Below are 14,375 nucleotides of genomic sequence, written 5' to 3'. Positions count from 1 at the left end.
TGGATTTAGTCATACAAGAAAGTAGTCAAGCTCTGAGAATGTCAAAACAGTAACCATTTTGCATGAAGGACTCTGCTCCATAACAAATCACACACACATTCTTATACAACTTTATTTTGCTCTGTAAACTTGCAAGGGGAGGAACAACCCATTGTTAAGGAAAGCATAAAGACTTCTTCAAATGGATGGTAAGTCTCCCCTACAAAGGAAATGACACTTTAAAAAAAAAACCCTCAACAATAAGCTACCACTTCCTATTTCACTTGAGCTTACTTCCCATAAACAGCAAATGAGGTAGTAAAGTTGTATCTTGACTATATCACTTCACTCAGACTGCAGGTGAGGGCTCACAGGATGGAAAGTTCCTCCCCCAATACAGGAAACAAGGAAGTGACTCCATGCGGAAGGCTAAATTAGAAGGGCCCCCCCCAACATATTTTCTATATGTAGGGAATATTCTTTCTTTCTTTTTGAAAGGGGGAGCATTCAGAAATCCCCACCCTGAATGTCTTCAGGGACATTCAGAATGTCCCTGAAGAGGAACATTCTGGACTTCAAGGGAACCACCTCATCTGCTCTTTGTGAGAACTATGCTTTTGAGATTAACAGAAAATTGCAGGACTAATTTGGAGTTTGGGGATAACTAGCTTATTACAGTCCTAAATCATAGTGTGAAACTAAAGCATCTCACCAGAATGTCACTGGTAGGAAGCAGAAGCTGTTTAGTAAGGGCCACAGAGTACCTAGCTGAATACATAGGTGAAGACAGCATTAAGCCTACTACATCCTGTTAATACCAATGGGAGATCTAAGCACATCTATGGAAGGAAGTTTAAAAGTGCTTACATTTTGGCTGAATCAGGCCCATCATGCAGAGGAGCGGAGAGGAGGCTGACAACACATCCTCTGGGGATCTATTGCTGTACAGAGCGGATTCTGATGAACATCGACTAGGCCTTACTCTGCTGGAAGAGAGCAGTAGGTGGTGAAGTAGCTGCTTTCCTCTCCATGGGGAGGGCTCTAGGCTAGGGTAGTAAGTCCACCAACTGTTTATTTGATATTGCTGCTTTGTGGATTAAATGTGCAATAGGCAAAACACTGTCTGAATTTAAGTGTCTCACTGCACCAAGGCAGAGGAGCTTTACAATCCAAAAGGAGGGGGAGAGAAAGTGTCCAAGATGAGGGAAAACATGAAGCGACCGTTGTACAACGTGACAGAAGTTTTTTGAAGCATGAGATCTGGCAACTGGGAGTTCAGAGGTCAAGTGAGACTGGGTCCAAGTTCTGCTTCCCAAATAGATTTCTAGGGAACTTCTTGTGGCAAGCCCATGTCAGTCTCAGGCACCATCCAGCTGTCACCTACTCAGTGACTGGCGCAGCTCTTCATACATTATTTGGTCCTAATGATGCCAGTGAGGGGAGGAAAAAGAACTGCAGTGAGAAATCAATATTTTAAAGGGTACTAGCTTTGCCACATGGAAAACCAAAGAGTAACACACCCACCCAGTGCTTAATGGAAAATAGTTGCCTAGAACATTTACCAAAAAAATGGGGGGAGGGGAGTGATACAGTGGCTCATTTCTTCTCTAAGGCAGGGGTAAGCAGATTTCAGGCTTGCAGGGTCTACTTTGCAGTTTTTCAATAGAATCCTGAGTTCATTGACCAGAGTAAGATGCAAAACAGTGGTGAGGGTGGAGCCAAACACCAAGTGGGGGCTATGGGGATTGATCGAATTATAGATTTATAACTTGCCTTTTTTGAAATAACTTGAAGGCTCTCAACAGAACATACATAATAAACCACAATAAAACAGTAAGCAGCAGCATTAGAACAATTAACAAAATTATAACAATTCAAAAATTAAAATATCTCTGCAGACCATCAGGGAAGGCCCACTGAAAAAGAAAGGTTTTCAATTGCTGCTCACAGGCCAGCAGGGAGGGGAGCAACTGGAGGTCAGGGGAGGAAATTCCACAGGGTGGAGGCCACCACCAAGAAGGCCCACCGGTGTGTCCCTGTCAGCTGAACTTGAAATGGCAGGGAGTGAGAGCCTCTAAATGATCATATAAGTCAGGCAGTTTCTTATATGGGTAGGCTGTCCTTCACATATCCAAGTTGTAAGCTATTTAGACTTTAAAGGCAATAACCAGCACATTGAAAAGCATCTGGAAATTCATTAGTAACCAGTGCAATTGATGCAGCAATGGAGTGATATGATCTGAGTGTCTGCCATAGCTAGGTACCTTGCCACCGCATTCTGCACCAACTTTCTGTTTCCAGAGGGTCCTCAAGGGCATTCCCACACAGAGCATGTTACAGTAGTCTAGATGAAAAGTGACAAGGGCACAGATTGCAGTAGCAAGGTCCTCCCAAACTCAGATACAGCTGCAGATGGTGCACCAGTAAAGCTGGGCAAAAGTACCCCTGGCCAGTCACTACCTGGGCATCCAGGAGCACCTCACGCTGCAAATCTTTCAAGAGAAGTGCTAACCCATCCAGGACTGGCCGACAACCTGCTCCTAGATCTGTAGCCTGCACCCAGGAGAACCTCTCATACAAAAGGAATTTCAGCTTGCTAGCCTTCATTCAGTCCATTGCTGCCTCCAGACAGAGCAGGGCTTCCCAACCTCATAGTCCAAAAATATCCAGGGACCCAACTGCCATCATCTCCAGCCACAATGACTTTCAGCCTTTGGCCATTGTGGTTGGGGATGATGAAAATTGTAGTCCTACACCACTTGGAGACCCAAGGTTGGGAGCTCCCGAGATAGGGTTTCAAGACCTATGCACTCCATTAGCCATACACTAGATTGGCCTGAATATGTCATTATCAAAAGTTGGGGATCCTAATACATGGTCTCCTCCCTCTCAAACTTTCTTTGTTTCAAATGTCTAATTTAAGAAACAAAGGCTTTTTGTTTTAGCTTTCTTAAGTGGAAGTCAGAAATCCTTGCCAATATACTGCAATTCACCCAGTAGATTCCGATTCATGTTCTAACTTGCTTGATTGGCTTTAATGGGATATGCAGCCTGATCTTAAGCATGTCCAAAGAGTTCAATGGGACTTACTCCCAGGTAAGTGTGCAGATGACAGCAGGTGTAACTGCAACCAGGACCAGCTTTAGGGGTGGGTAAACCAGGCGGTTGCCCAGGGTGCCTACATAAAGGGGGCACCAGTCTGAGCTTGGTAGCTCACAATTTGTTGACTGTACTGTCTGCAATGAGCTAGAAAGGAAAAAGTAGAACCAGGAAAGGGCTTTCTCTGCCTAATTTCTCTCTTATGGAGGGATGGGGAGAGTGGGAGAGGGAGAATGGTAAATGGATGGAGGCAAAGACCTGGAGAGAGGAGAAAAGACTGAAGAAGAAGAAACTGCAGAAAGCCTGTGAAATGTCACTGGGATGGATGCCAGAACTGGAGTTGGAGAGTACTGGTAGCAAATTACTGAGAGGTATTGCTCTGGGCCCTTTTCATGGGAACCGTAGGGCCTGTCACTACTAGGTTTTAAAGCTCTGCTCAATCCACACAATTTGGCAACAGTGATTAACTACGAGGTGGAGGAGCCTAAGAGCACTCCTTGTCCAAGGTGCCAGTTATCCTGGCCCTGATAGCAACTGTTAGCTGGATTGGGATTAGACTCTTAAACACAAATGACAAGGTTCTTAGAAGGAGATCCTGTCCTTAGATGTGCTTTCAGAAAGTAGTTTTGCCTTAAAACCACAAGCAGGTTCTCCATCTCAAAGGTTAAATGAAAAAGACTCCCAACAATGTTGCTAACACTGCAGAGTAAGATGCTTGCTGTAATGCTGCTATACTGAAAATGTTTCTGCAATAAAACATGCTGCTGGTGTGTTGTTGTTTTTTAAAAATAAAGTGAATGTAATGGTAGGCTAGAAATAAAGTCATGTTGTTGACTCCTTGTTCTGCTGTCCCCGTCTTCTGCACATCTTGACTAGTCTAAGGCTAACAAAAAAGCATGGAGAGGTCATGGGAACATAGGAACCTGCCATATACTGAGTCAGACCATAGGTCCATCTCACTCAGTATTGTCTACACAGACTGGCAGAGGCTTCTCCAAGGTTGCAGGCAGGAATCTCTCTCAGCCCTATCTTGGAGATGCCAGGGAAGGAACTTGGAGCCTAGATGCTCTTCCCAGAGCGGCTCCATCCCCTAAGGGGAATATCTTACAGTGCTCACACTTCTAGTCTCTCTTTCGTATGCAACCAGGGTGGATCCTGCTTAGCTTAAGGGGACAAGTCATGCTTGCTACCACAAGACCAGCTCTCTTCCCAGCAGACGTCAGCAGACTTAAAGGAATTTGTGCAGAGAAGATTCACTGAAGAGGAAAAAGCTTCCTTATGGAATATAAAGCAAATATAAATATAATATAAATATAAAGCAAATTTAAAAAACAACAAAAATCCACAGATAAAAGCTGGAAGAAACTTAATGATGGCAATCTTACAATCACAAGGATCCAGGTTAAAAAGTTAATCAGGATGAGTGAGCCCCGCAAAACTGATTGTGAGAATGCAGAATTTCAGGGCAGTCCTGGTAAACCTGGCCTAGTTAACCAGCATTTAACCAGAACAGATAACTAGGATTCAATTCTAGTTATCCATCTTGATAACTAGAACTATTTTGTACTACGAGTCCTCTAGAACTACACAATAAAAGCAGAGAATTACATATTTGAACTCTCCCCATGTTAAAATCTCCCTGTAGAAAGCTATCATGTCATGAGAAGGGTTCTTGCCTCAGTGTTCTCTATAGGCTACTTTTCAACGTACAGGAAATTTGGAGCATTCATCACATCGATTCCAGTCTCCATCCATTATATTCCTCATTCTGGAAAAAGCTTACTTACAATGTTTTGGTTTTTCCTCTTAGGTCTGAGAGGGGTTTTTTTTTCTTTTTTTTTTTAAAGCAACAAGATGAAATAATTAAAAGAGGACTGATGCAAGTGAACAGAATTTGTGCCTTAAGCACTAACTCTGGGTATTAGTCAATACTATCTATATTGTACAAATCCACAACAGTGACCTGATGACCTCAATTTCATTGTTAAATTTTGTCAAGCCTGTATGACAAGGTAGCAACGCTGAGCCAGGCTTTGCCTGCCACTCTTCTTGACAAGACAATGGGTGAGTGCCAGTGTATGCTGAATATTGAGGAAGCAATTGCCTTGGCAGTTTGGCTGAGGACTGGAGTGGTGGATTGGCTCAGGACACCCTTGAGTGCATCGGCAGAGCATATTTTGTCCTGCCTATAGGACCCAAGGATGAAGGGCAAAGCTGCCACCCCTGACTAACTGCCCAGGTAGAGCGCCCTCCTGGTTGAAGAGGTTAGGCATGCCCAGGAGAGGAGGGGCTGGGGCACAACCAGGAGGAGGGTGCTAGTGTGCTTACTGCTAGTGTGCAGTCCAACCCTAACAGCAGCATCACCAATGCTTCCGGTCCAGCAACAATGTGTCCCTAGCAGGGCCAAGTGAGCTGGTGGTTCCACCTCCACGTTCCATGGGAGGAGCACATGAAGCCCTGCAGCAGTGCTGAGCGGTGTGTGCTGCAGTACCTGTAGGTGCCAGTGGTAGGCCAGGTGATGAAGCCAATCCAGTTTGGGGCAACACATCGCCAAGACTGGCCGGACTTAGCAACAGTTGCTGGGTGATTCCTCTCATACCTGCCAAGCAGCATCCAGAGCGTGAGACTGTCCTCCATGGCCGGGAACATGGTGACAACCCATCGTTCATTCTTAGAGGCTGACTTAGTGGAGCGGCTGGTCTTTGTGAAGGATACCTCCCCCTGCTGGACTATCCCATTCTTGTCACACACACACCCCGACTGCAACACCACTGGCAGTTTACCCTACTCTGGCCAACCCCCCAAACCAGATGTCTCAGTCTGCCAGTTAATGCTGCCGACACACAGACATGCACACACACCATTGCCATGGCCCATGATGAAATGGACTGGTGCCTTGACCCATGTGTCAGGCTGTCAGACAGGACTCTGCACCAATCTGAGGCCATGGAGTTATCCAGACATAGGCAGGCAGGCAGGCAGCAGTGTCACGGAATATATACTGGAGAAGAAGAAAGAGGAGTTCTTCTCATGGTAAGAGTTGAGAAGCTTTTGTTGTTGTCAGACCACTGGTTCATCTAGCTCAGTATTGTCTATAGTGCACGGAGTCAGACTTCTCCCAGATTACAGGAGGAGTCTCTCCCTTGGCCAACGGTGGCCAGTGACGGTGCCGCTGTGGGGGTGGGAGGCACCCTGAACTGTAAATTAGTAGGTGCTTACCTCTCCTCCCACCACACCTGAAAGCTATTTGGAGCAGCAGTGTGCTGCCCAGCACCTGCTGTGGCAGATTGGCTCTGCTCCTCAGCTGGTCCCCACAAATGCATAGAGCCCATTTGTTGGCCGTACAAATGGCCTCTGTCAGCTGAGTGGTGGAGCCAATCCTCCACAGCAGCGGGTGCTGGGTGGTATGCTGCTGCTCTGAACAACTTTCAAGGTGTCTCCTGCTGCCCCTGATCTCAGCCCCATAATCTGGAGATGCCAGGGAGGGAACCTGGAACCATCCGCATGCACTTAAGCATGCAGATGCCCTTCCCAGAGCAGCCCCATCTCCCAGGGGGGATATCTTAGAGTGCTGTTCACATTTCTTCCTGCTCCTTCCATCCAGTTCAGAGTCATCAGACAGCTGAGCTGCCCAGGCCATGACTGCTCTGTCCTCCTGTCTCTCCGCAGCAAGCAGGATGAAAGGAAGGTTGGTTCGATTTTGTGGTTTTTTCAGCACTGAGTATAATATGCTGTGCTATTGCTGCTATACCTATCCGGTTTTGCTGGATATCAGATTGACAAAGGCAGAACTTGGGTGCCTGCCTTCCTTGAGTTGTGGTTTGCTTGTGAGATAGTGCTGTGGTGAGAAATGGAAAGTGGCAGCAGTGTGTGTGTGTGTAAAATATTTAATGGTGATTGCTATGAGCTCCATGTCTGGCCTTGAAACTAACTTGTGCTTCATTCACTGCTCTGCAATCTGCATTGCAAGGTATACTGAGTCAAAATGTGGTGTAAGTTCCTCTAGTTTAGCTTATGGCTGTATTTACTGCTAAGGGTGCTGCTGTGGCAGTTGTTGAAGTTAGTTGCTCTCACACACACATAATTGTGTGTGAGAGAGCAACTTGTGCTAAAGATACTGCAGTGCAGGCACTGTGACTTGCAATGGATTTTGGGTCACAGTGATTCTTTTTTGGCCATTTTTGGACTGTGCTTGAAATGTGCATTCTGTGTTGAGAAGGACAGATTCTCTTCTACTGTGTGCTTTTGAAGTGTTTTTTATGGCAGGGTTGCAAAATGCATTACACTCTGTGAGTGCAGCTTGTTCCAGCCATTGAGAACAATGGGGAAATCAAAATACTCCATTGTTCCCCATGGGTGCCCCCATTTGGTGCTCCTAGATACACCAAAGTGGGTTGTGTGGTAGGGCATGATGGCTGCTACCTACCAACCAACCCATAAAAGAAATGGGGAAGTGGGTGATTTTTAACACATTTTTAACCTTTCCCCCAAACCCCCCATAGAATGGGGAAAGGTTAAAAGTGTGTTTAAAATTGTTTGCTTGCCCATTTCTTTTGTGGGTTGGGTGGTAGGTAGCAGCCATCATGCCCTACCACACAACCCACTTTGGTGTCCCTAGGAGCTACCCATGGGGAACAATTGGGTATTTTGTGTTTCCCCATTGTTCCCTATGGTTAAAACACTTCAAATGTTTCAAGTTTTGTTCCGTCAAAACAACTGGGTTGATTGCTGTTCCAACGAAACGTTTCGGCTGTCTGTTTCATGCACATCCCTAGTTTCTTCCTAACAGGTCTTTCTCTGCATCAAAATATTCTTACCCTGGAGCCATATTAGCAGACAAGCTGGAAAGAGCAAAATAGGCAGGCTTTGATGCTAAGCCTACCAGTGGCTAGCTTGAGTGATGCTAGTCAACATGCTCTCAGCTGTGAAGAATTTAAACACAGCCAGGATGTTAAAAGAACTAATACTGGAGTTAGGCTAGGGCTCTGGACTATAGCATACTGATTCTTTTTCAAGCATATTTAGCTCTCAGTCATATTCATTCCCTTTGTGTATATTCCTTTGCAGTTTCCTATTAATTTAGAGCTCTTTGTCTCAGCTCAGCATTGACTGAATACTAGCATCATTTCTTACCTTCTTTGAAACCGAAGATTTCACTTTCTTAAATGCTTCTTCAAAGTGTTTTTTGGCAATTTTGATGTCTCCTGTGGAGAATACAGTGTAACAGAAAGTGAGACATAGATTACGATTTCACAATACAACCCTGTTAATGAACAGAATGATTACTTATATTAGTTGCTTTCCTCTTCCTGCCAGAAAAAACATTCTCCTCCCACTGGGAACTTCAGAAGCAAAGGGAAGCCAATCTGGCCTCTGCCATCATCCAAAGAGCTAAGGGCCCTGGGAGGCTACACTCCCTGCCTCCCAGGAAGACCATTATGGCAAAGAGAAGGCGAGCCTGGCTCCAACCAGGCAAGATAAGGAGCAGCTGCAGGGAGCTGGTTTCCTCCCTCCCTGCCGAGAAGAACTCTTTGTTTCACAAGGGATTATAGAAGCAAAGGAAAGCACACACTGGCCTTGGCCACTGTCCAGCGGATTACATTTCTAGATCTATACAGATGGATGAGTTTAAAACAAATGTTGTAGCTGCTTTGACAACCATGTAATCACTTGGCTGTTTCTTACTAAATCAACAGTAAATATTAACTCAATAATTCAAGGGTAAGGACAGTAAAAACACCACTCATATTTTAACAAGGCAGAATATGCTAAAAGTTTGCACTTCCATTATTAATTCCCATCCATCTTGATGCGGATTACTCCAAAACCACAGACTGAGACCAGGCCAGGTGGCTACTGTGGTCTTGAAAACTGACTACATGCCCACTGCTAATGTAACACAGCGACAACAGGTTGCCTTGACCACAAGAGATACAAAGACAGAAATGCACAGAGAACTGGAGCAAGATTAGGATCAGGAGTAATGTTGAAAGATTTGCCCTCTCTATTTTTCACACAACCAACTGTGCAAATCAACATTCCAGATTCACTCAACTTAATCAGATGAAAAGCCAGAAGGAGGAATTGATTCCAGTACAGTCTGAGAGTGGAATAACCCAAACCATACACCCAACAATTTGATCTGAAGAGAGAGGTACTAACTCAATACAGAACCAGTTAACCCCCACTCACAAGTGCTAGTAACTTGTCAAATATGACAAAACAAAAACAAAATTATGTCTCAGTTTATATATTTAGACAGAATGATACTACAACAGTGTGGTAGAGTGGTATGAATCCCTTTGTCCCTCTGCTTCACCAATACAGGAGAACCTCACTATTCGCTGGTCCAGCACTTGTGGTTTTGCATTTCTGTAGTTGGGTAATTAGCACCCGGCCTTACGTATATACAGAAAAAAGTGGACAAAAAAAGGGTTAAACCCGCATATCTGCGAGTCACGGGTGACTGGAAATGATCTCTGAGGTCATTTCCGGCTTCCATTTTGACTGCCAGAGAGATTGGGAGCCATTTTGTGGCTCAAAAAGGAAGGCAAGAGATATGATCTTTGGCTGATTTTCGGCTTCGTGGGCGACGGTGAAGCATGTTAAGGCACCTTGAGGGGCTATTTGGGGTGGATGGGGAGGGGGTAAAACCTGTCATTTTCTGCATCTGGGAACCTAACACCCCAATTCCCATTGCCCTAATGTCCCGTTATTCGCGGATTTGCTTTCTGTGGGCCCACCCGCTGAATGGAACCCCCGCGAATAACAGGGTTCTCCTGTAGCCTCAATCGTGAGCTATCTACATGAGTGCAGAGGACTAGTTCAGGAAACTATTTGCATGATGGAGTGGATCACACCTCTCTATCATATTATTTTTAAAAGTTTATTACTACCACACTATTTCAGCATCATCTTCAACTAGAATGTATGAACCAGGGTTTTGATGCCTGAAGTATTCCACCAAGATGTGCTGATTTTTTCAAGTTGGTACTGCTAGCATATACTCTACTCTTCTGCCCCTCATATTAAGGAATGTTGCCATGCTTACTTGGTCCCATGTCCTTTAAACACTTATGCACCCAGATGTATGCTCTTTGTTGACACATCAATTCAGGATTTCTGGGGAAACTATTTTACCCTGAAGCTGGGAAAACCTTTCCCCTCCTATTGCCAACTTTACTTGCTGGGGAAGTAGGCAGTTTTGTCTGGTAGAGTGAGCCTAGCGTAATTAGTACTGGACCAACAAACATAACTTCTGGATTAGGACATAAGAAGCTGCTTTCTACCAAGCCAGACCACTGATCCATCTAGCTTAGTAGCATCTATACAGACTGGCAGTGGTTTCTCCAAGGTTACAGGCAGGAGTCTCTCTCAATCCCATCTGGAGATTCCAGGGATGGAACCTGGAACTTTCTGCATGCAAGCATGCAGATGCTCTTCCCAGAGTGGACCATCCCCTAAGGGGAATATCTTAATAATGCTCACATGTAGTCTACTATTCATATGCAAATGAGGATAGACCCTGCTTAGCAAAGGGGACAATTCATGCTTGCTACCCCAAGACCACTTCTCCTCCCATAGACCAACTCTTTGAGATGGTATTGCTCAAAGACAATTGCTTCATGAAACAGGAATTACATTATTATTATTATTATTATTATTCAAACTAGGCAATGCACCATGTGTGCCAATAGTCAAATCCAAACACAAGGAAGGAATGCTGGGCCTTGCTCCTCCAGGGCAGTCTTCAACAGATTTCTCCCACAAACACACCCACGTCTGAAACCCTATTTTAAATCATCAGTCTCTAGGAGCAGGAAATTCTAGTTCTGATCCACAAGCAAGTCCACACCTCGATAACCTCCTAAATGCAATGATCCAGTTTAGGGATTGAAGCATGCCACATATTTTGGAACTCTACTGGGTCCAGCAGCCTTTTTGGGCAGACCATCCTAATTGGTCCATCACCCCTGCAAGAGTGGATTGTGGCCGTGGGTTCACGTTCGGCGGAGTTATCCCGGGTAGTGAGGAGTCTAATTTCTACTCCTTCTGTTTCTAATCAGCTACCGGAGGTGCTCTGCTGTGATGCCCTCAGTGGGCTCTTTGCAGATAAAATCTCCTGTATTTGGGCCAACGGATTCCACTCTTTCTGCAGGGTCTACAGAGGAGATGTCCAGCAATCCTTCTTGCAGCATTAGGTTGGATCAGTTTCAATCTGTGAATCCTGAGGATGTGGACAAGCTGCTTGGAGCGGTGCGGTCCACCACTTGCTCCCTGGACCCATGCCCGACTTGGCTGCTTTGATCTAGCAGGGAGATTATTCGAGGAGGCCTCGTGAATAGCATATATGCATCGCTGAGGGAGGGTAAGGTGCCTCCATGCTTGAAAGGGGCAATAACTAGACCTTTTCTTAAGAAGCCTTCCCTGGATCCCTCGGCGATGGATAATTATAGGCCAAGCTCTAATCTCCCTTGGTTGGGCAAGCTGATTGAGAGAGTGGTGGCCAACCAGCTCCAGGTGGTTTTGGAGGAAACTGATTATCTAGACCCATTTCAAACTGGCTTTAGAGCTGGCTATGGGGTCGAGACAGCCTTGGTCGGCCTGATGGATTACCTATACCGGGGAATTGACAGAGGGAGTGTGACTCTGTTGGTTCTCTTGGATCTCTCAGCGGCGTTCGATACCATCGAGCATGGTATCCTTCTGGGTTGCCTGGGGGAATTGGGGATAGGAGGCACTGCTCTGCAGTGGTTCCGCTCCTATCTCTCGGGCAGATCCCAGATGGTGGAGCTTGGTGACAGTTGCTCTTCTCAACGAGAGCTGTTATATGGAGTCCCTCAGGGCTCCATTCTGTCACCAATACTTTTCAATATCTACATGAAACTGCTGGGTGAGGTCATCCGGAGATTTGGTACTGGGTGTTATCAGTATGCTGATGACACCCAAATCTACTTCTCTCTTTCATCTGCTTCATCAGAAAATGGCGTTCATTCCCTAAATGCCTGCCTACAGGCAGTAATGGGCTGGATGAGGAATAACAAATTGAAGCTGAATCCAAGCAAGACGGAAGTGCTCATTGTAGGGGTTCAGAATCTGAGGGGTGAGTTAGATCTCCCTGTGCTGGATGGGGTTACACTCCCCCAGAAGGAGCAGGTACGCAGCTTGGGGGTACTCCTGGATCCAGGCCTCACCCTGGTATCTCAGGTGGAGGCTGTGGCCAGGAGTGCTTTTTATCAGCGTAGGTTGTACCGACAGCTGCATCCATTCCTGGAGAAGGATGACCTCAGAACAGTGGTGCACCAGCTGGTAACCTCCAGGCTTGACTACTGTAATGCGCTCTACGTGGGACTGCCTTTGTACGTAGTTCGGAAACTTCAGTTAGTTCAAAATGCGGCAGCCAGGCTGCTCTCCAGGGTAACTTGGAGAGACCATATTATGCCTGTTTTGAAACAGCTGCACTGGCTGCTGATATGTTTCCGGGCAAAATACAAAGTGCTGGTTATTACCTTTAAAGCCCTGAACGGCTTAGGTCCAGGTTACCGTAGAGAGCGCCTTCTTCAGTCTGATCCCCACCGCATGCTAAGACCATCTGAGGAGGTCCGGCTCCAGTTGCCACCAGCTTGTCTGGTGGCGACCCAGAGGCGGGCCTTCTCTGTAGCCGCTCCTAGATTGTGGAATGCGCTCCCTGCAGAAATCCATAATTTGAATTATTTGCTGCTATTTAGGAGAGCCCTAAAGACCTACCTGTTTGGCCTGGTCTTCCAGTGTTTTTAAATTGTTTTAAAGGGTCTTTAATGTATCGGGTTTTTATTAGGTTTTGAATTGTTTTACTTTTTAGTTGTTTTATTGTGTGTGTGTGTGTGTGTGTGTGTGTATATATATTTAATGCCTGATCATTGATTGATTTTAACTGTTCTATATTTGTGAACCGCCCTGAGCTATTTTGTAAGGGCGGTCTAAAAATCGAACAAACAAATAAATGAATAAAACATTTATCTATCTAAATGATATATGCCCCATCCCTCCAGTACACTACTGGTTGGGGCAGTTCATATGTACCTTCACTCAAAGTGTCATGCAGGGCTTATGCACCTCGTAAGCCACTAACTTCGGGAGTGGTGTTTGAGCACAAAGCAGACCCTTCACTGGGAGTGTTCTAGGCAGTGTTTGGAAGAGCCTGCACCAGAGCAGTCCCATGTTCAGAGAACAATCACTTAGTTCTAAAAGGTCGGGCTGATAACGGCACTTCACCCAACCACAAACTGGGTAGGAGATGAGTCCCACCCAGTTTCAGAAGATGGGCACACTTCTGAGTTGCTATTGTTTCTTGGATAAAAACAAGGGAAGAGGTAGGGAGCTTGATTGTTTGCCAAGCCCCAGCTGGGTAGGACAATTTTTATGCTCTACCTTGTTTAGAAGCTGGGGATGGAATCTGGGTAAGGTATACTCCTCCTACCCAGTGGGGGCTTGGACAGATTATCAAGATCGCTGCCTCCTCCCTTGTTTTTAATCTAACACACAAACCCAAAACAAGAGCACACCCAGATTCCAAAAGTAGTCTCCTACCCAGTTTATAGCTGTGTGAACCAGTGTTCTCTCTAACATTCCCAGATGTTGTTGACTACAACTCCCATAATCCCCAAGCAAAAGCCATTGCAGCTGGTTGGTGATTCTGGGAGTGGTAGTCAACAACATCTGGGAATCCCTGTTAGAGGGAACACTGGTGTGAAATACCATATAATATTTTTATTCTGCTGTTTCTCCTAGTTCTAGAAGTCAGAGATTCCTGAGGTGAGAAAATATTTTAGGTCAATGTTTTATTAAGGGGTCAGAAGAGGTACCAAAGGATGTCTGCACTGTTTAGCTGGAAGCACAAAACAAAAGGGTCTCTAGGGGTTCAAATTCAGTTAGTGGGCAGGAGTTGCTCTGATTGTATTAGGGTGTGGTTGGCTCGTTCACTGGAAATGTCCCTTTGTCCCAGAACCGTCATGATACTTGGCATGGAGACTTAGCTCATTCCAAATGCAGCAGTGCTGTGCGTGGTCTCACTTTCCCCAGGCTCAATATATAGTCTGCGTCTCTGTGATCTACTTTCTTGTCCTTCATGAAGCTGGCACAGGTTCTGGGTCTATGTGGCAGCCTTGCTCAGGATGAAAGCCAAATTCTAGCATTGGGGTGTGCGCTTGGTAACAAGATCTCGAATCTAAGGTGGCCAAACCTGGAATTTCTCACAGCATAAGCCTAACTCACTTGACATTGCAGAAGTGGAGGTATTACATCAAAGCTTCAAAGAG

At 45.6% G+C, this 14,375-nt stretch overlaps 1 protein-coding gene across 13 annotated transcripts in view; it reads right to left on the bottom strand.

The window, feature by feature from the left end:
- NVL (nuclear VCP like) overlaps positions 1–14,375 on the bottom strand; it is a 172,077-nt gene that overhangs the window by 58,414 nt on the left and 99,288 nt on the right. For 4 of the 13 annotated variants that reach the window (XM_053308106.1, XM_053308157.1, XM_053308148.1 and 1 more), the window contains 2 exons: positions 8,212–8,282; positions 95–1,400 (listed from right to left, as the gene is read on the bottom strand). In XM_053308106.1, coding sequence (XP_053164081.1) covers positions 8,252–8,282 — 31 coding nt within the window. In that variant the 3' untranslated portion in view covers positions 95–1,400; positions 8,212–8,251. Of the gene's footprint in view, positions 1–94; positions 1,401–8,211; positions 8,283–14,375 lie in introns of those variants that run through there. The other 9 variants (XR_008319197.1, XR_008319200.1, XM_053308127.1 and 6 more) reach the window with 6 other exon arrangements.

This window comes from Hemicordylus capensis, chromosome 1 (assembly GCF_027244095.1).
Source record: "Hemicordylus capensis ecotype Gifberg chromosome 1, rHemCap1.1.pri, whole genome shotgun sequence".
In the NCBI taxonomy this organism is placed as follows: Eukaryota; Metazoa; Chordata; class Lepidosauria; order Squamata; family Cordylidae; genus Hemicordylus; species Hemicordylus capensis.
This window is presented reverse-complemented; position numbering and strand designations above follow the sequence as displayed.